This window comes from Dioscorea cayenensis, chromosome 14, assembly GCF_009730915.1.
Source record: "Dioscorea cayenensis subsp. rotundata cultivar TDr96_F1 chromosome 14, TDr96_F1_v2_PseudoChromosome.rev07_lg8_w22 25.fasta, whole genome shotgun sequence".
NCBI classification, from domain to species: Eukaryota; Viridiplantae; Streptophyta; class Magnoliopsida; order Dioscoreales; family Dioscoreaceae; genus Dioscorea; species Dioscorea cayenensis.
In genome coordinates, this window is record NC_052484.1 from 18,904,721 (window position 1) to 18,926,117 (window position 21,397).

Sequence of the window (21,397 nt, forward strand, 5' to 3'; positions counted from 1 at the left end):
ACTTCTTCAAATGGCTTAAGAGTTAAGAATACAGAGAAAATTATCATATATCAATCAATGGCTACTTGTGTTTCTAACATTAGCACCAGTCTTTCAATCCCATGCTTGTATTCAAAGAGGAACAAGAAGTTATTATCATCCAGGTTTGTGAAGTGTATGAAGAGTAGTGAATCATCAGGAAAAGATAACCTTGATCACTTGCAAAGAGGAAGCAAGCAACCTCAGCAACAGAGGAGATGGGTTGCTCCTTCTTCACCTATTGGTATATATATATATATATATTTATTTATCTCTAACTTTTATTCCTCTGTTCTTGTTTTTATATTTAGTTGAAAATTAGTCTTAGTGATTATTTACTTGAGTATAAATAGCTATCAATAAAGTTATTGGTGTCCCTTGTGTGTAGAGGTGGGCACGGGCCGATTAATCGGCCCGGCAGGCCCGATCCGCCGGGTTGAGGTTCACCAGCCCACTGAATCGGACCGGGTCATCGAACCCGACCCGGTGGATGGGTCGGCGGGCCGGACCAGGTTGGTCCACCCGATTAAAAAAATTAAAAAATTCAAAAAATTCAGAAAAAAAATAATAAAAAATTCAGAAAATTTTAAAAAGGATGGGCCCGGCGGGCCGGGTCAGGTTGCAACCCGGTTTTAAGCCGGGTCTGACCCAACGGGTTGACCCGGTGGGTCACGGATTGGGGCAAGCAAAACCCGTAACCGGCCCGTCTCCATGACGGGTCGGTTACGGTTCGTTGGTCTGGCCCGCTGAGTCATTGGGCCGGGCCGGGTTGTCGGACGACCGTGCCCACCTTTACTTGTGTGGCTCAAGTTATGTTCATTATATTCGATTATTTTATGGATTATGTAGACTAGTTAATTTTTGATATATGCATGTGAATATATAAGACTCAGATTTCTCATGATGATTTGAGACTAAATAAGCTTAATATGTTTGGGTTGCAGTTAATATTATTTAGAGTTTGATTTATTTAATTAGTTAAAATAGATTAGCACATATTACAGAAGTTATTAAAATTAATAATTTTTTATTTTATAAAGCATGTAAGTACATATATGGTAGTATGTATATCACGCGTAAGTTATTATTTAACTTTTATCAACCACGTATGTGTATGGGTTATTGTTTCAAATGCACACTTGCCTTATGGTGTTGTTATGGTCTTGGCTAGAATTTATAGTTTGAGTATTTGAGTTTAATCAGTGAAAGATAATATATTTAATTTGTATTTAGTTATGTTTAGTTTTTTTTAAAATATTAAATAATATAGTGGTATATTTTTATTGTTAAATTTTTGAATTAGACGATGAAATATTAATTATTTTATTGCATGATGAAATACTAATCACTTGGTGATCTATGTTCAGTAATTTTAATCTGCTAAAACTTGAATTTGGTGTTAAATGTAGATTCTTCATTTAATTCTGAGTTAAAAAAAAAAAATTAACTCTTAAAATTAATAAAAAATGATTTTAATTTTGAGTAAACAAGTCAGTGTTAACTTTTTGAAATTAAAATGATATATATGTTTTACTTAATTAATTTTGAGCATTGACAAATCTTCTCAAATTAGTGAATATTGAATATGCATGATGATGATGATTACAGGACTATGGGATAGATTCCCAACAGCAAGAACAATAAACCAAATGTTGGAAACAATGGAGAGAATAATGGAGGACCCTTCTTCCTCAATATCATACAACAACAACAACAACAACAACAATGGAGCTTCAGCTTTATCATCCATGATGAGCTCACAACCAATGATGAATCAAGACATGATGATTTACAGGAGAGGGAGAACACCATGGGAGATCAAAGAACAAGAAAGAGAGTACAAGCTGAGGTTTGACATGCCTGGCATGTCAAAGAATGATGTTCAACTCTTTGTGGAAGAGAAAATGCTTGTCATCAAGGCTGAGAAGAAGATTATTAATGGTGATGAAAATGATGATGATCATAATGATGAATGGCCAGCAAGGAGTTTTGGAAAGTATAATAGTAGGATAGCATTGCCAGAGAGTGTTGATGTGGAGAAGATAAAGGCTGAGGTCAAGGATGGTGTGCTTTATGTTACTATTCCTAAATCTTTGTCTTCTAGTAATGTTTTTGATATTCCTGTCCTGTGATGCATATTATTATGTTTTGTATTGAGGAAAATGTTTGAGGAATTGTAACTATTATTCTCTCTTTTCTTCAACCAATGGTGATTTTCTTTTTTAAGTGGTAAGTGAGTTGATGTGTTTTGAAAAAAAGTTGGATGTATTACTCAAAATAGTACAAAACACAGAGGATTAGGACTTGATTTGAGTTTTACAAACAGTGGGAAGGAGGGATTATTTTTATTTCTTCATGTTTGGGGGAAAAAAGGTAGACATAAATTTATGATTAACAGTTTTTATTGTTATGTAGGCCATATGAGTGGTGATCAATGAGGTTGTATAAATATTGTATTTAATTTTATAAAGGATATAACTTGTTTTAAATTTTATTTATATATTTCTTATATTACTAGCATATCAGATTACATTTTTTTTTATTTAAAGAGGAATGAGCTAGTTATTATATATATATATATTTTAAAATAAAATAATTATGAGGATATGATGCTAATATCTTGATAAAATGACAATTAACCAATTAAGCTAAAACAAAGTCTTTTGATTAATCATTATATTAATTAAAAAAAGTTTGTATTTATCAATATGGATAAGGTCATCAATGTCACATGAAGTTACTTTAAAAACAAATAAGAATAAATACTAAAATGAATATAAAGTACTACCTAATTAGCTGTCCAAAGTCACATATTGGTGGCAATATTTTTCTTTCAAGCTTCAATCTCATGTTTTTTTTTTTTAATTTTTAAATTAATAAACAAATCATGGATTTATCATCATAAAAATTATTTAGTTCTCTAATCAAACAATTTCTTTGAAGTTGGCCTACATGATTCAAATATATATTAGAAAAAATATATTGATTATTATTATTATTTTTATGAGGTGGATAAACTGCGAAAAACATTCTATTTAAATTTTACTTAAATTTTGGACTTTATTTAAATTTTATTTGAATTTTAAATTTTTCGTAGTGTTAACCGCTCAACTATTGTGATGGTAATTGTATTCATTATAATGATTTGTTTGTTTAGTTTTTGGTTTAATAATATGTATAAAAAAGGTAAATTATATCATTATTATGATATTTCAATATCTCTATAATTTTTTAAGTTTATTTTATTAGGTGGCTATATAAGTAAATATAATTTTTTTTAGAGATATATTAATATATATATATTTTTTTTATGGTTATGTGATAAAAACATCTTGAAATATTTATAAATATTATATTCGTTAAGTAGGCACACCATCCAATCAACCTAATTATTCCATTATTTAAGTGTGCCAAAACATAATTATCTAATAATAATTAAGTAGGGGTCCAAAATAGAAATACTCCAACCTAGACAAAGCAAGGCTTCATATTAATTAGAGTTGTTGAAAACTACTGCTTTGTTTCTCTCTTCCTAATCTTTTTGTTGATCTATATTTATAAAATTTAAGCTTTATTTGACTTTCATGTCCCATGAGTTGTGTTTTGGTTGGGCTTGTCAATTTTGTCAACCTTGAAATATTATGAAATCTTAAAAACAACTTTATTAACCTTTATTTTATTTTATATTTTTTTTTAGTGGTGTGTGATTGAATTTGATGCATTGATTGCATGCTTAGTTGGATGAACAAAATAATTGGGAGAAGCAAATTAAAGAAAAGAAGCAAGATGATTTATGTATTATTTGTTTATTTATTTTTTTGTTTTATAAGTTATAATCATTAATTAAGATTGGGTGCTATCAACTAAACAATATTTTATATTAGCAAACCAAAAAGAAGAATTCTGTTTGAACCAGACATTTTTTATGAATTGATTGATGGTTATATTGGATTTATATTTAAATTAAATCCTAGTAGATTCAGGATAGCACTAGTACATCAAATGTAAATGGATTTAAGTTAAAATTTGACATAACTAAGAAATCTAACCGAAAAAAAAAACATTTTTTATAAAATTCAAAATAATACCAAAAAAATTGAAATAATAGAAGAGGTCAGATTTTTTTTTTTTTTTCAAAGGCGATAAACTCCGTCTCATAATAGGGTATCAAAAAGAACAGACAAGTATAGTGGTGCAATTATTATAGTGGTTTAACAACCTTTTTTTAGAGATTTATCATGTGGGGTAGACTAACACACGGGTCAATTAGAGTTTGTCATATGCATCCAAGATGATATCTCAATGATCATAATTCCACAATGATAAATCTCTTCTGTCTTACAATTTTAGAAAGGTGGAGAATACGACTTTTTCCATAAGCGACCCAATAAACAGTGGGCAAACAGTATCGATATTTGTACAGTAATATGACACAAAAGATTTGATTTTACACAATTTACCTACTATTTTTGGTGGCTTTACTAAGCTATTTAGTAGTTGTCTGGACCCAAAGGGATTTTGACTAGCTTGGGAACAAGAGAGAATTTTAAGGCTTAAAAGTGAACTCCATGGTATGATCTATCTTAATCAAGTGCAAGATTAAATAGTGAATGAGCGGTGGAGATTATGTTAAAAAAATTTAAAGTTGGTTTGTGGAGTTTAGCTTTTGAGGTGTTATGCTCATCTTAAAGTTAACCTATGAAAACAGGTGATTATATTGTCAAAACACTTTGTCTTAAGATGGCTCATGGAGTACATCCTTTAATGTGCAACTATCCATCTTAAAGTTGTCCCTTGAACTAACATTTTAAATTGCATGCTCCAACCTTTTGCTATCCTCATGGAATTCCCTACCCTTTTGAGTTACCACATTTTTTATCAAATCATTATAATGAATTAAAACTCAATAATATGAACTGGTTTAGATTTGAACATATCGAGTGAAGAAGATTTATATATATATATATATATATATATAAATTAAAATGCAAACTTTAAAGATGGGAAATCAAGCTCAAATAAATCAATAGTATGAATTAAATTACACTCTTGAGATAAAATTTAGAAAATGATTCTTAAAAGTTAAACTGTCAAAAATCAATAAAACATGTCTTATTTAGGATGAAATCTAGAAAAAAAATTATAAAAAAGTCAATTGGTCAAAAAAACATTAAAACACGGCCCATTGCACTCTTGCCAAGAAATGTCAAAATATTTTTTTTAGTGTATTATGGTCTTTTATGAGAAAATTGAAAAAAAAAAAAAATCCAAGACAAATAAAATAATAGTCAAAGTCTTCCCCGTCTACTCTTAATTATATATAAAAAAAATAACCAAACACAAAAATTTATCAATAATTTATATATATTTTATGAAATATTTATTGTTTTATCTTGTTGCACTTCTTAACAAGATGTTTTCATAAAATTATCTAAGATAATTAACATAAAAAAGTTCACCTAAAAAGAATAACATAAAAGGGTTTGTCTTTTAATTGAAACTATGAATTTGCAATCACCTCAAGATGTTAAAATAAAATTAATTTATGATCCTATATTTTGACGGGCCTAACCCTAACAAGGTCCGCCGAGGATAAACAACCCCACAAATTCCTTTATATATATATATATATATATAAACTAAATAATGGATGCATCCTTTATTAGCCACCAAACAAGAGTAGTTAATGACTACAACCCCCCACCTATTCTTCACCAATGATAAATTAATTTAGTCAAAGAAACTCCAATTAATATTTAAAGGATAAAAAAAAAAAATTTAGTTCAAGAACATAGATCATGTTCAAACTTGAACTATGGTTATTAATTAGATGATAATAAAAAATTATTAATTTTTAAAACACAAATAATAAAAGACCCAAATCCCAATTCTATCTCATTTAATGTAAGTCTTCTTCACATGTGCTAAGAAAACACATATCCAATGTCTCATGGTTTCCTCATCAAAATTTAATTAAGCAATTGGAGCAAATACTTTTATGTGAGGTTGATAGGTTGGGAGACTCAAATTTATTTATAATTTTAATTGAAATTAAATATTTTGTGAATCATGGCTAACTCATGGGTAATTACTGATGTTTATGATTGAAATACCTTGAGTTCGAGTTTTTCAGGTTACAATTCACTTCTTAAATCCCCTGAGTTCTGTGTGAAGAATATCTCTCGTTTTTTTTATAGCGGGAGTTACCTTAGGGGTCAGTTAAGCTATCATAATTGATGTATCTCTGTACTGGCTTATTTTTTGTTTTGTCATTTGTGAATATCTATATATATATATATATTACAATTTAATCTTAATTTTTTTAATTAACAATAAATAATTCTTAATAACATTAATGAAAATTTAAAATTAATTATTAAATGTTAAAAAAAAATTTGAAAAGATGACTCCAGGTAAATACCACCCACTACCTTGCAGTCAAAGATTATTGAGTCAAGCAGGCCGGCTTTGTTTTACTAATAAAAATCATTTTTACATAAATTATGATTATCAGAATTTTAAAATAACAAACCATTAAGTAAAAAAAGATTTCATAATAAATAAATAAATATTTATTTATTTATTTATTTATTTGGAGGCATGGTTTGAGATCATTGATGATGTTGATTATTAGCAGCACTTTCCTAATTTTTCTTCCCCCACCACCATCCACAACTGGGGCCCATCATCCATGTCTGGGCCCCACCTCCCTCAATCTTTAAAATAAATAAATAAAAACAAATAACTTGCTTTGTGCAACACAACACACCACCACAAGACTCATTCAAAACACCACTAAAACATTGAACTGGACAGATTCTTATAGATATTGTCTTTTGGATAGACTTCCAAACTTCCTTCTTCAGTTTCTTCCTTCTCTTTGTTCACCACACTTTGTTTAGTTTTGCTTTCTATCTGATTCTTGATTGTTTTTTGGTTTTTGGTTTTGGTTAATCTGTGGAGCACATGTTTCAGAACCAGCTCATTAGGGCACCATCCTTCAGAGGGACTCTCAAAGCTCTTGAGGCTGATATACACCATGCCAACACACTGTAATCTTTCAATACTTTTAATATTTCTATGTTTTTGCTTGAAAGTTTTGATTGTGGTGATGAACAAATGGTTAATTTGTGTGTGATTTTGGTATGTGTGTTTTTTTTGTTTAGGGCTGATGCTGTGAGGAGGGCTTATGGAGGTTCTTGCATTCAGATGAAGTTGTCTTATAGTCCTTTAGCCCCAATCTTCCTGTTTCTCATGAATTGGATGGGTTGTGGTTGTGGTTATTCTCTTCCTAGTTATTTGGGCCTTCTCCAAGTTCTTGTTTACAAGGTTTGCTTTGCTTGTCCTTTTCATCAAATCAAAAACTTGTTTTGCTTTGTGATGTTTTATGAATAAATTTTCTTCTTGTTGATAGGTATATTTCGATGAGGACTCGAGTGTGTCGTCATATGAAAGGAGGGCAAGTCTTAAAGAGTTCTATGGTTAATTTCTTGGAAACTCTTTCATTTTAGATTTCAATTTAACTGTGCAAAGTTTTATGGTTGAAGTGATACTGAATTCTTATGCATGTGTTTTTGAACAAATTGTAGCTGTCATATATCCATCTCTTCAACAACTTGAAAGTAATTTGGTTGAGAAGGGTGATATTAAAGAGAGGCTGAGAGGAAATGAGATGATTGGCAGGAAGAGAATGGAAGAATGGAGGAAAATTCTTGATATGGATTCTGAGAGAGATGATGAATGTGGAATTTGTATGGAGGCTTGTACTAAAATGGTCTTGCCGAATTGCAACCATGCAATGTGCATAAACTGTTATAGAGACTGGTGATGTTTTTTTAACACTCAGTTATAGATTGTTTCATTGTAGATGCTTGAATTGTATTATTGATTTCTGTTGGAATTATGAATTGCAGGAATATACGATCTCAGTCTTGCCCTTTTTGTCGGGGAAGCTTGAAAAGAGTTCGATCGAGGGATTTGTGGGTGCTCACTAGTCATGGTGATGTGATTGATACTACAAGTTTGGAAAAGGAGAACGTTAAACGCTTCTATCGGTACATTGATAGCTTGCCACTGAGAGTTCCAGACAGCCTTTTCTTGGTGTATTATGATTACTTAATCTGATTGATGGGAATAATGAGACTGGTGTACAGCTTCCATGAAAGCCGACCATCTCTTGTAGATAGAGTCCGGTAAGGAAAAGTTCCTTTGTTTCTCCATGTCAATTTGTCAATGAGTTGCCAAATGGAATCTGAATTCCTGAAATTTATGTTCTGGTTTCCATAACCATGTCAATTGACAGAAGTTTATGATGTTCATACATTGTCTAATGCCTCTTTTTGGCGTTTATAAAATACAAAAAAAAAAAAAGAAAAAGAACAAGAAAGAAGAAATTGAATCTTATTCTTATCTGAAACCTTGTGTGTTGATTTTTGGTTTGACTTTACCTGCTTTGTCTGCTTTATTTGACATATGAAATTCAATTCAAGACACGGAGCTAGTTGCTTCAATACGTACAAAAGTACCATTAAGACGGTTTTGCGAGTTAACAGAAAGCTTTGATCCAATTAATCTATAATTGTTCTGATGATAGTAAAAAGGGGGATCATCAATGAATGACACTTCTGATAGCATGGAGCATAGCATTTCCTTACAAGTTTGTTGAATGTGAGTTTTCAAAATTTAATCTTAATCAAAGAAACATTTGTTCTTGCATTTTGTTTTGTTAGAAATTCACTTGATCATGGATTATGTTTCCTTGATCCTTAACGGGAAACCATGATAATTACTATGTTCTTATTGGTTTAGGTTTGTATTCTAGGCCGTAATTTGAGTTATTAAATACTCTTCATATGTTGTTGTTTTTAAGAAATGAATCCTGTTTATAAATGTTTACAAACTGTGAGAAATAATCTCCTTCAATTGCTATTCTGTGATCATGATTTAAGATGCAAAATCAGTAGAAAATTATTATTCTTCCACTTATTTTCTGCTTAATTATTGTTCCTTCTTTTCTGTATTTGATAGAAATCATCATTATTAGGAATGGTCGGTTTGAACTTTGAACTGTGGAGCGTTGCAGAGTTTTAAACTGTATTTCGGTTCATTATCATATTGATATAAAGCTCATATTACTTAAGCTACCACTACAATTAAAACCATACTAGTCCACCTACTATAAGTACCACTAATTTAGCTTCCTTGTAACTTATGCTTCAACAAAACATCGAATGGTGGATGACAATAACCACCGTGAAGGAACATGTCCGCTACAACCTTATAAAGTGCTTCGGTTAGGTGAACACCATCCCAATTCACAAACTTCGAAGGGACTGAGCAAGCTTTAGTGACCTCAGGTGATCCACATGTTGCAAAAATGTCATAGTTATAAGGACCACCCCCAGATCCACAACAAGCTTTGAATGGCTCTGTGAAGCCATAGATGGCCGGTTTGTTCATTATAGTGCGGTGAGCATTGAAATAGTCAGCATATGAGATGATTGCCTTCGGATACTGTTTCCTTAGTTGCTCGATCTTGGATTGAAGGATCAAGTTGTGCTTGTTTGCCTGGTTGTTTACAGTTGCTGCACACCCAAGTCTGTCTCGATCATCAGGTGGAGATAATACCAATGCTAAAGGTAAGCATCCTGTTAATGGTAATCCTTGCACCACTATGTACTTGGCACCTTTGGATAGCAGTATCTGTCAACCGATAAAATTCAGTGAAGATGTTTACTTGGTTGAAATTTATGCATCATTTGAAATGAAACAATGTTTTTTTTTTTATGGTTGGCAGGTAATTGTGTACTTGTGACCAGGAAACTAGAAAGGTATCACAACTTATACTCTTCATCTTTTTGCTTATTTTCATGATCTACAAACATTATGTTTGGCAGGTGTTCGGTTCTCTCAGAAACCAGAAATTTATCAGTAATTACTTTGATTGCTGTGTTACAATGAACAGAAGAACGAAATGCAAAAAAGTGATAAAGAGGTTTGAGAAATACCTCCAAGAATTTGAAGACATTCTTGAGTACAAGATCTTGAACGACATTTGGTGACACAGAAGACGCAAAACTGTAAGCATAATCGTTAGCTCCAATCTCTCCAATCCAAAACAATGCATCCTCAAATTTTTCATGGCATTGCTTTGATCTCCCTTGACATCCACTCTTCGCTAAATACTCAGCGAACCATTCGAGTTGTGTTTGCAGGGACTGTGGTGTGATGGCTATTGTAATATTATTATCGACAAAAAATGAATGATCAAGTGCAGTAGAGCCTGCGACAGCGAAGTTGACACCATGGGAGAAGTCTGAATTCCGGCGAAGGTATGGCTATAGGAAAGGGAGTGAAAGATTAGTGGCAATGAAGTCGATAACAAGACGGCCATCAGAGTATCGGTTTGTAGAATGATGAAAGAATGTGGTACCATAAGGGAGGTTTGAGACGTATCCGTAAGAGTACGGACCGGTTCTGGAATGTGTGTTGCCAGTATCAGTATATGAATCTCCAAAGGCGAAGATCTTTGAAAAAGGCAGTTTCGCTGAAGATGAAGGTGGTAATGAAATGAGTATGAAGAAGAATAAGAAGAGAAAGACAGTGTGAAGAGTAGTAAAGGCCATTTTTGTGTTGTGGTTGCAGTAGAAGCTTTGGAGTGAGGGTGGCCGTTTATATGGTTAAGGAGTGGGGTTTTTTACTTTTGGCCCCTTGAAAAAGTTTGAATTTGCAAATGGATTATATTTGAGAAATTTTTAGAGTTGTTGGGGAAGTTGGTAGTGTGGGAGGTGGAATTAATGGAGTTGTGGTTATTGTTGTGAGGTTTTTAATGGCATTCACCAACCAATTCGGTGTTTTTTTTAGCACTTGGAGTAGAGACATGAAAAAATAATGTGAATAGATTTTGTTTTAATGTGAGGGAGTAAGTATATATAAATTAATTAAATTTGGGAAATTTTGTCAAATTTTTTAATATATATATATATATACACACGACAAATAGACGACAAACGTCCTTTCTTAAGGGTATGGGTTTATTAAAGGGGAGACAATTATAGATCCTTATTAAGGTACACTATTGACTTATCAACCTGAAATATTTTCATCAAGTGTTTTTTAATGCAAGAAACATCAATTTTTTTTTTAATAAAAAACATTAAAGATATTTATTTTATAAGAAAATTTCAAATGAGATATTTTTGGGAGAAAAAAAAAATTAAAGAAATCCAAAATATAGTCGGGAAAAAAATAAAAAATAAAAAATTTCTAAACTATGATCTAAATGGTAAATACATTATTTTGATTCAAATAATTATATCTTCTATACATAGATCATTAATGTTATAATAAATACATACCACCTCTGTACCTTTATTCAATTTCGAAAATATTGTTATCGTATTTAATTTTAATCTTATCTTTAATATTTTATTATCTTATCTTGATTTTATCATCTTATCTATAATATATATATTGATTTTATCATCTTATCTATAATATATATATATATATATATATATATATATATATATATATATATATATATATATATATGAGTAATAATGGAATTAAAATCCTAAATCTAATCAAAATCAAAACTTAATAAACCTCATAATTAAACTTTGCTATCCCTTAAATATTTCCACTCTTTCTCTTCTTCTTCATCTTCTTCTTAATTTATTTTATTTAAAAGGTCCAAACATAAATTAAGAAGACATGGCAAAGAGAAAGTCAAGGATGACCAAACTAGTTTCAAAGAAGAAGAAGAAGGTGGCCAAGCTTGATGTCATCTTCAAGTGCCCTTTTTGTGAAAGTAATGATGCTGTTAGATGTTCCATGTGAGTTTAATTCCATAATTAATAGTCTCATATTAATTAATAATTTAATATTTTATGATACTAAAAATCATCGATTATACCAACAAAGCCATCTTTTAAGTTCAAGTTTTTTGTCAATTAAAAAAAAAAAAAATTCTTCTCCCACAGTTCTAACTTTTATAAGATTTATAGTATTTGGACGTCTAAACTAGTTTAGATCCTGTGATTTTTTATTTATTAAAGTATTTGGGTGTCTAAATTGGTTTTGAGCATGTGATTTTCTATTTATTGATAAGGTGGACAAATCATCGATATATTTTTTATTTTTAAAGCTTTAATTATATATTTAGAAAAAATTAAATTATATGTGAGTCAATAACTGTTCCGTTATTGTGACAATATCAATTATTATCTAATTATAAAAAAGATAATGGTATGAGCGAATATAATTTTTTTTATATGAATTTAATTTAGAAAATAATGAATTATGATGTATGTTTTAGACTAGAGAATTTTATTTTTATTTTATGATGTTATATGATATTATAACAAATATATATCACATGTTTTTATTAATTTTCAGAGATTTGGAAGATCATTATGGGGAGGCTAACTGTGTCTTTTGTGAAGCGAGATACTCTACCACAGTCAACCACTTGACAAAGCCCATTGATATGTATGTTAATATTCATGGATTCATTTAACTTTATTTAATTTATCATAATTTTGATTTTTTTTTATCGATATTTTAATTTTGATTTTTATAAGCAACGACCTTTTGTTTATTGACAGTGTGCCCATGTCCTTGGTTTGAATGGCAGAGCCATATGTCAAGAATGCAGCTCTATAACACATGCTTTTCCACCAGTATGATGTGGGATTTAAATCCACCTCTTCAGTATGATGAATTTTTTATATAGGGATCCAATGCAAATAGACCAAAAGAAAACATTGAAAAACTCCTAAAATTAAATTAAAAGCTATGCGATATTTTAATAAAATAAAAAATGATATTTTTAATAGTTTCTATAATTATGTATTTTCTATGACAACATATATTTTTTTTAATTTTTTAATAATATAGATAAGCCATTTTACATATTCGTAATATCTCAACCATATATTAAAAAGGAATCCAACCCTCAATCTCCATTATATAAAAATTATTATATATATATAATTTTATAATAATTATTGTTTTTTTTTATTTTTGTAGATATAGCGAGTGGATTGATAAATGCCAAGAAGTAAATAAAGAGGCACAAGTTCTTAGCATTGAACAAGAAGATATATCAGATAGTGCAAGTTCTATAATTTGAGTGTCTTCAATTATTTATTGATTTATTAAAAAATAAAATAACAACTTTATTACTACAGAGACGGTGGCCGTATACAATTTTTTTTTTAATGTAAAGAAATTTGTATCCTATTTTAGTGATTTTGAATAATATATATGTGTGGATGCATTAAATTTAGAGAATTTTTGGTTTTATACCATGTATTTATATAATTATCATATGTGTGTGTAAGAAGAAAAATTGCTTTTATATCCTATAAAAGCAAGCAAGCAATTTTTTATATATAACAAAAATTTCACATACTTTATATATTTTTATGATTAATGATAAAATTTGATTGCTTTATCATTGCAATAATGAAGACACTTGACTTTGTGGATGGTTAAAACTTAATAAAGAAATAAATAAATTAATAAATTAGTTTAAAATAGATAGATTAATCCCAATGACTTTTTCGCATAGAAAACACTCACGAGTGGAACCCTTAACTTTCAACTATGACTCAAAAAGGTAACTGTCTAATAAATTTTGTTATTAATTTTTTTTATTATAAACCCTTATTATAATTTAAACAATCAATTAAAATTCTAACTCACAATTCTATCGATGAATTTATGAGAATTAAAGTGTTTATATTTTTATATATGAAAAAAATAACTCACCACCTTTGCTATGAAAAGATATTAGCTCCCTTTCCTGCTGAGAGGGCTAAGTGAGATTGAGAAATTAACTTCCTCTCACAAAAAAAAAAAAAACACTATTTTTCGATCAACAAAATACAAGATAAAACTTGTTCAAACTCTGAATAAATTTACTAGCATGATATTTTTATAAGCATCACTCTTTGCTCATCAATCCAAAATAAGAAAAACACATATCTAATGAAGAATTGCCATTAGTTCAATAGGTTACACAATATTCAATTGAAAGAAAAAAAAGCTATACAAAAGAATCAAATGAATGAATTTGGTACATTGTGACCAAAAATGACCCAGGAGATTACAAGCAATTGCACAAGAAAAGAAAAAGAAAATAAAAACACAAAGAATGCCATATGCTCTCTGTGGGAGTTAATGGTTTCTAGCTATCAAATTTCTTCGGTTTATGCCATCGAACCAATCTTTTAACTAAAGATCCAACAAATGAGACTTTCGGAATGCAAACTCGTTTACTGTATAAACGTTTTCCTCCAAGATCAGAATAAGTCACACCATCTTGTTTAAGTCTTTCAATCTGCAAAATAGTTTGTAAAATCAATGGAGTTTAGTTTTTCATGGTAACCATGGCATTGTTTGTCACTTGAAATTTGGAGAATATCATATTATTGCAGAGGTTTTTAGTGTTCAGATTTTGCATCAATGTGTATGTTGATCATAGTTTTATTTAGTACATTTAGTATAGACATTGCATGATCAGAAGCTACCAAAAAAAAGAATTGTCAGTGTTCAAGTTTCTCAAGATTTGTACATATTTTTCGGTAGTTAATATTGTTGTTTGATGGAAACAAGTGCAGTTGACAAGAATTATACTTCAAAGGAAGAACATGTCCTTGAACTTAAACTAATTCAACTAGTTGATCTGTTCAATGAAGAAAAGCATATGCTTGGCACAATCACGACAACAACATTGAAGCCTCTTAAAATTGAGAACCTTAACTTTGACAGAGTGAAACACAATTAAGAATCGAAGAATGTTAAAGCATACCTTGCTTATTTTTCCTTCCTTCAAGTAGTATCGAACTCCAGACCAGTTTACATATTTTGTGAAGTACGACCGCATCGCAGAAATGGGGTACAAGAAATTGTCTACGAGCATTGCAAGAAATACCTGCTTTGAAGTCAATAAGAAGAAATTAATATATATATATATATACATAGTGAATGCATTATCAATGAAAAATATTTAGGCACTCAAAGTAAATTAATGATGTGAAGACGATGCATACAAGTCTCCAGTTATAGGAATCAAGTGACATTTTTGGTCCCTCAGGTGATAACATGTTGCACAACTGAATTTCCACCTTTGTCAAGTTCCACATTGAGACAAGTGCAATAACTGTGCAAACTACCAAGCAGCCAGCCAATGACAAGCCTGAATAACACCCAATTTAACTTTAATCCCCAATCAAAAACTCCAAATCTAATCCCCTTTACTGAAGGTCATGTGTACAAGTAGTTGATGAGGTAAAAAAATTGGTAGCTTTAAGGCCAGTTAGTAATTTTGCAAGAATAGAGTAGTTTGCTCACCACAAGATAATGTATTTGATTCTCCGAAGAGATAGTTACTAAATTGCGCTCTTATCGCCGCCAAAAAGTGTAAACTTGCCATGAAATATGGTAAAACAAATGCCCAAGATAGATAGCAGTGCACAGAAAATAATGCTCGATTCATGAGCCAGTTAACCTTTGAAATGTAAGATTCGAGAACAAAAGTTTGCTTCCTCAGGTAATTCCAATATCTGCACAAGAGAAGAATTGCGAGGATAGCATGAACAGTTAACAATCAAGATGAAGTTTGTTTCATTAGTAAATTTGGAATCTGAACAGGATTAGTATAATAAATATGACATGGTTATGGACGAGCTGATGAGAAATACTGGATTTAAATTTGATTACCTTGCAAAGCTTAGGTCACTAGCAAGAGGATGAGGAAAGACAGCAACTGGTGGTGAAAAAATAAGCTTTTTGTGTTCCCCTGATAAGGAAGTGTAGGTTATGCATCTTGAACAGCTTGAATATTATTAGGATATATAACATTTGGATAATTTTAGAAAATTAGTTAGAAACATTAGAATGCATCTGCATGGGAAAAATAGTCACTTGATCACATCTACTCTGCCATATGCAGTTCATGCACAGTTAGGACCATATGTACAGATTTGATGCGTGCAATCATCATGTGCATAAGTCTTAGATGGAATAATTGAGTTCTTCAGAGAAGCCTTTTTTATTTTATTACTGTTATTTTTTGCCTATTTCACTTAAAGCATGAAAAAATAAATGCATTTTCAAGTCATGCATATGAACCAAGAAATTACCAGCAATTGCAGCAAGAGTCATGTCATCAGAATACCCACCATCTCTCAGTCCACTGACAACACCATGTGAGTCTTTTCTAAAATCATCCGCATGCATCTAAGAGGATGGAACAACTATAATAAGTCTCAAAGTGTCAAAATTCTAGTCATGTTTTGCAGTTCAATGTAAATGTGATATGAATGATGAACCATGTACCATCATACAACCACCCCATAGGAAAAATGTCTTCCCACCAGTTGCAAATCCCATTGAGCAAGGCTGAAAATATTATCCTTGAGTATAAATTCACCTCAGACAAAAATAATAAATTCCATCAATAGTATTAATGGTACTACTAAGTCAGTTGGAATAACTAGATATTTACTGTGAGACGGGAATTCGCAATGGCAAATTTTGTAGCAACAATAATTGTGTGACATAAAAGAAGAAGACAACAAATTGGTCGTTGTAAAAGAATATGTTTAAAAATTTGCTTCAACTTTCATGCAGTGTGAGTAGCTTCTTCGTTTAAGTCAGAACAAACTGTTGGAAAGTAATTGCCCAAATTCTGAATTAATATGCAGAAGGACAATGGCTGGGGAATAGATAGGTTGTTCTGATAATTATTTACCATGTGATATTCATAAATGCAATAGCTTCCCAAGCTTCCAGAAGGCAGATCAAGAGGATATCCAGTTTGAATAAATATCTGTTTCATTTCAACAAACATGAGAAAGTAAATGTCATCTATATTAAAATATGACGCATCATGGAAAGAAAATATAAAACAGACCTCGGGATTTTTCTCCATTTCTGCAGTCAGAGCTCCAACTGATCCAGGATGCAGTCTAACATCATCATCCAGAAATAACACATACTTGCTGCCCTTATGCATTTTCTCAGCACCAAACTGCATTGGTTTCATGGATATCAAGATCAAACAAGGAGAATTAATTCAAGCAATTAACAAAATGCATTCATGTGGAAAACCAGCCAAATCAACATAAATAAAGGGAATCATTTCTCTCAAGTAGAGATAATAGGGCAACAAATTCCAGAAATATGAGAAAAAAACAATGTTTATTTCCTAATACCATCAAATACAGATCATGCATTGTCTGAATCAAATGGAATATATTGCACAAAGAGCTAAAAAACAAATATTTAAAAAAATTTAATGCCACTCAATTTTGCACAAGCCAAAAATAAAATCCACTAGGTTCATAAAATTTTTGGCATAAGCAAAGAATTACATATTCTTGACAACATCATAAAATTAAAAAGATAAGAGCTAACAGGTTAGAAAGAATAAAATACTGGGCATCTATCAATCTGTCATATCAAATCTAAGTAGCAACGCAATGCATCATTCGTGAATACTCAACATCTCCTTGTCGAACCATTTATTGTAGAATGTCTAATGGTTATAGGCTAAGGCCTTTGTTTTAAAACAACTTTGTAAGAGACCATTATAACTTCTTAATTAGAAAGATCTTTGACTTGGTTCCAGTATTGCAAATATAAAATTTTTACATTCTATTATTTATAGACAATGTTGAGAAACCCATCGTTGGTCATCAGGCAAGTGGATTCAAATAAGTATATCATAAGTCAAACCAGACTTCAGACAAGGATTTAATCACGACCATAGTTGTACAGGCACAAGTTAGGTGACTGTTTGCAGCATTACTAAGAGCAAGACAATGTTTTTTGTTGTAAAGAGGATGCACTACATGCAAACTTTAAAATGAATCCTCTTAAGGAGCACCACAATCTATTTTTTGCTGAATAGAAGAAGATATAAATGCTCTACATACTAACTGATTATGAATTTTCTGACTGCATGTTGTTGAGAGACCAGCCACAACAATCTTTGCATCAACGTTGTCCTGAAAATCAACAACAAAAAAGGAATTGTACGGAAATTAAATACACTGAACATAAACTTCTATTCCACCCTGACATATTATGTGCTCATCAAATAATCTAAAGAAACAAGCAGCTTGCTTTTATTTTAAAAATAAAAATAAAAATAAAGTTCTAGAGAAACTAATGAAAAAAAAACATAATGCAAAGCTAGTCATATTCATGGGAGCCTACATAGATGGAAAGTGGGATATTATAAGTAACCTCCATTAAATATAGAAATAAGAACACATGGATGGTGGCAAAAGCTAAGCTTCATTTTAAAAAAAATAGATTCAACTTGGAGAAATCTGTAGAAGATGTTCAGAAAAAGTGAAGTAATCTGCATGCCCTTTTGGTCATATCTAACTGTTTTAGAGCTGCCTACATCAAGGTAACTGAATTTGCAAGTGGAGGGTGACACTTTAGAGTGACAAGGGAAGGGAGGGCCATACGTTTTGTGCCTAGAAATTTTATAAGCAAAACAATTCAAAAAGATACATTGGTGAAGATTGCAAGAGCACAAAAAGAGAAGAAAGAAAAAAAATCTTAGCTCCTTGGTTAATATATGAATAGCAATGTACTTGCTTGAGAAGTTTTTTTATTAAAAACTGGAAAGGCATTCTCCTACCTTAAATTCTGAGATTAAGCTAGATATAGCATGGTAAGCTGGATCATCAATGCTTTCAACTACAAAAAGGAACTCCAAAGGTCCACCATAAAGAGAGGTGATCTGCATACAAGCACATTGTCAAAGAAAGCTTAGACAAGAATTGAATAATTACACTTTGCTTTTGATAAGGAAAGCTAAAAATGTGTGGGCACATAAGATGTGCATCAGTTTCAATGTTTCATATGCATGCATTTGAAAATTTAAATTGAACAAAGCTAGGACAACCTGTAGGTCAAACCACACAACATTGCCATTGATGTGGTGTCCTAATTGGCCAGGGGCCAACAAGTAGACAACTGTTAGTCCTATAATAAGTAATAACTATACTATAATACATGATGTGTATTAGTTCTTCCATGCTTTTAATACTTCAACATGCTTCATGATGAGACTTATGGTTCATAAAATTTCCATCATTCAAATTCCACTTAGTATGATATGTGGAGTCAAAAATATCCTAGATATTCTTTATATAATCTCAAAATTAGCAGAGGAATGAGGAACGCTTATGTTAGACTGTTTATTGTTATAAATAAATGACTATTAATAAACTCAGTAGAAATGGCAACCTGACTTCTCCAGTTCTGCAAATTATGCTCTCCAAAGCCCTTTAAAGGCATGATAACTGTAACTCTTGGCAAGTTGAGCTGAGCACTATGCTCAAGACTATTGATATCTTGACAGATAAATGCAAAATAGTTGCCACCTTCAATTTTCTTCTTCAAGCACCTTATTACTCTACTCCTGGGGGAATATGAGATGCATATACAACCCATTAGAAAAAGGAAAATAAGGCATTAAATTTTAAAATATCTTGGGCACGAATTCTAAAAATCTGCAAATGGCCACAATATGCACTAAATCATCTATATGCAGCAGAATACCTGACAAAGGCAGCAAAACACCATCCAGTAGCAAGAAGTAAACAAATCACACATCCCTGACATCAAAAAATTGCAAAATCCATTATCTAATTATATAATAGAAAGATGCTAATGACTTTTCAAGCAGAAGACTGCAAAAAGATTAAAAAATAAAAATAGTTGATTAGTTTAAACTTCTAAGGGGAGCAAACGTTGTAGTAATAAACTTTTGATTTTATTTGCTAAACTACAACATGGAGGAGACTGAAAAATCAATTTAAGGAAATAATCCGAAGTACAGCAGAATATCTCTCACTGTATGTCTAATATAGTAAGACTATTCTTTATTGCAATGAATAAACTTGTGCAACAATGGATCTTGAATAAGACCTTAAGAATGGTTGTTACATGTTGATCACCATAGCTTACCAAAATTTATTTGAATCAGCCATTTGTCTTAATAAGATACTAAGAACCCTTCTCTCATGAAAATGCAAATAAGATATCATTTGCACCCCTCCCTTTCATCAGATTCCAGGCAACCACTGACAGGTGTATGCGTTGGAAATTATGGGGCAAGCTTCCAGGAAGAGAAGGGTTGAATTTTGGGAGAAGAGCACATTCTTGGACCTGCCACCCTAGTCTCATTCTTTTTAGGAAATAAGCTTTTCTCAATACTTCTACTATATCTATCTCTTATAAAATTTTGCCCTGTCTTGATATATAGTTCAGATATGCATTAAGGATGGCGCTGTGACTAATTAGAATATAATTTAAGTAACTAGACATGATGCACTTAACTAAATGAAGTTTAGCTTAGATAATCAAATTCGATATGAGAACATAAATTATATTTAATGTTCATTCAATTCATCCCTCAAATTTAATTTAATCACCATTTTCCCCCATGTAAAGAGATAGCTTTAGATTAAGGAGGAAGCTAGCTTCCCCTTGTGTTTGGCTCTTGCACCATCAATAAGCTAACACCAGCTAAAGGTGGCATCAACCTTCTCCAAACTAGAATTTGGTCTGCAAATCCAGCTGATAAATGCTTGGAAACCATGCCAAACTGTAACTATAGCATCACAAGATTGACATAAATGCAGCATCAAAACACAAAATACAAGGAAAAAAGGAGCCATGCTTTACATATAACTTAAAAAACACAACTTTGAACAATTAAAAACTCAAACAATTCCAAAACAAAACAAAACAAAAGAGATTGGTGAACAAGAAAGTGAAAAACATAGAATAGAACAAAATATAGAGATAAATCACAGGAAAAAGACAATGCACCTGGATTTGTATGAAATTGGCGAGAGGGCTGCAAGTACAGGCTCTGCTCACAACCGCCAGAGTCGCATCCATAGCTTGTAGGTTCCACATTTGGTCTCCTACTTGTGGACGAAGCTTGAGAAGAAGAGAACAAGCACAAGCTCTCAAGTCTCCATGACCGTGAAAAGAAGAATCCCTGCAGAGAGAGAGAGAGAGAAAGAGAGGGAGAGGATGAGAGGAAAACCAGGCGGGCAATTCATTTGACACCATTGATGGGTTTTTTCATAAATACCCCTCAAATAAGAATAATTATGATTAATTTATGAAGAAAATTTGCATTTAATTAGCCATTTAGAAATTTTGCACCATAGGATTTTTTGTCTATCAACATTGGGTCCTCTGTGTAAAGTGTTTATGTTCTTACTAAAAAAACAGGTTCAAACTTCTAGAGTGAGAATACTAAGTTAAGGTATTAACTTTTTATTTGTGCATGTCTGTATAACTTATGTATTTAGTTAAAAAAACCATAAAC

The 21,397-nt window shown here is 31.3% G+C and overlaps 4 protein-coding genes across 5 annotated transcripts; 2 read left to right on the forward strand and 2 right to left on the reverse strand.

The window, feature by feature from the left end:
* LOC120275342 (small heat shock protein, chloroplastic-like) lies at nt 1–2,244 on the forward strand. Its single transcript, XM_039281882.1, has 2 exons — nt 1–262; nt 1,627–2,244. Exons 1-2 carry the CDS (start codon nt 58–60, stop codon nt 2,148–2,150), a joined length of 729 nt encoding a protein of 242 aa, XP_039137816.1. The 5' UTR covers nt 1–57; the 3' UTR covers nt 2,151–2,244.
* A 4,541-nt stretch (nt 2,245–6,785) lies between these two features.
* Nucleotides 6,786–9,185, forward strand: LOC120275766 (E3 ubiquitin-protein ligase AIRP2-like). 2 transcript variants are annotated; one of them, XR_005541151.1, is made up of 6 exons: nt 6,786–7,070; nt 7,185–7,347; nt 7,433–7,499; nt 7,608–7,842; nt 7,932–8,210; nt 9,062–9,185. XR_005541151.1 is itself a non-coding variant. In XM_039282459.1 (5 exons), exons 1-5 carry the CDS (start codon nt 6,985–6,987, stop codon nt 8,140–8,142), a joined length of 762 nt encoding a protein of 253 aa, XP_039138393.1. In that variant the 5' UTR covers nt 6,786–6,984; the 3' UTR covers nt 8,143–9,052. The 2 variants fall into 2 exon arrangements, 1 of the variants encoding a protein (XP_039138393.1); XM_039282459.1 differs by lacking the exon at nt 9,062–9,185 and having other exon boundaries at nt 7,932–9,052.
* Nucleotides 9,100–10,884, reverse strand: LOC120275765 (GDSL esterase/lipase At3g48460). Its single transcript, XM_039282458.1, is given in 2 exon segments — nt 9,100–9,720; nt 10,026–10,884. Coding segments are annotated over 2 exon segments (1,128 nt in total). The 5' UTR covers nt 10,644–10,884; the 3' UTR covers nt 9,100–9,210.
* A 3,247-nt stretch (nt 10,885–14,131) lies between these two features.
* Nucleotides 14,132–20,976, reverse strand: LOC120276398. The gene is made up of 14 exons (XM_039283126.1): nt 20,887–20,976; nt 19,612–19,667; nt 19,297–19,471; nt 18,686–18,787; nt 17,967–18,038; nt 16,943–17,059; nt 16,781–16,858; nt 16,366–16,428; nt 16,170–16,266; nt 15,748–15,826; nt 15,379–15,590; nt 15,078–15,223; nt 14,837–14,959; nt 14,132–14,365 (listed from the first exon to the last, which is right to left on the reverse strand). The coding sequence occupies exons 1-14, from the start codon at nt 20,974–20,976 to the stop codon at nt 14,213–14,215; spliced, it is 1,563 nt and encodes a 520-aa protein (XP_039139060.1). The 3' UTR covers nt 14,132–14,212.
* Between the last annotated feature and the right edge of the window lie 421 nt (nt 20,977–21,397).

Coding starts and splice junctions, on each gene's coding strand:
- LOC120275342 (XM_039281882.1), top strand. CDS start 58: ATGGCTACTTGTGTTTCTAACATTAGCACCAGTCTTTCAATCCCATGC. Junction 263..1,626: donor TGCTCCTTCTTCACCTATTG/GTATATATATAT, acceptor TGATGATTACAG/GACTATGGGATAGATTCCCA.
- LOC120276398 (XM_039283126.1), bottom strand. CDS start 20,976: ATGTGGAACCTACAAGCTATGGATGCGACTCTGGCGGTTGTGAGCAGA. Junction 16,429..16,780: donor GCATTTATGAATATCACATG/GTAAATAATTAT, acceptor TAATATTTTCAG/CCTTGCTCAATGGGATTTGC. Junction 15,591..15,747: donor AGTGACCTAAGCTTTGCAAG/GTAATCAAATTT, acceptor TCTCTTGTGCAG/ATATTGGAATTACCTGAGGA.
- LOC120275766 (XM_039282459.1), top strand. CDS start 6,985: ATGTTTCAGAACCAGCTCATTAGGGCACCATCCTTCAGAGGGACTCTC. Junction 7,348..7,432: donor TCCAAGTTCTTGTTTACAAG/GTTTGCTTTGCT, acceptor TCTTGTTGATAG/GTATATTTCGATGAGGACTC. Junction 7,843..7,931: donor ATAAACTGTTATAGAGACTG/GTGATGTTTTTT, acceptor TATGAATTGCAG/GAATATACGATCTCAGTCTT.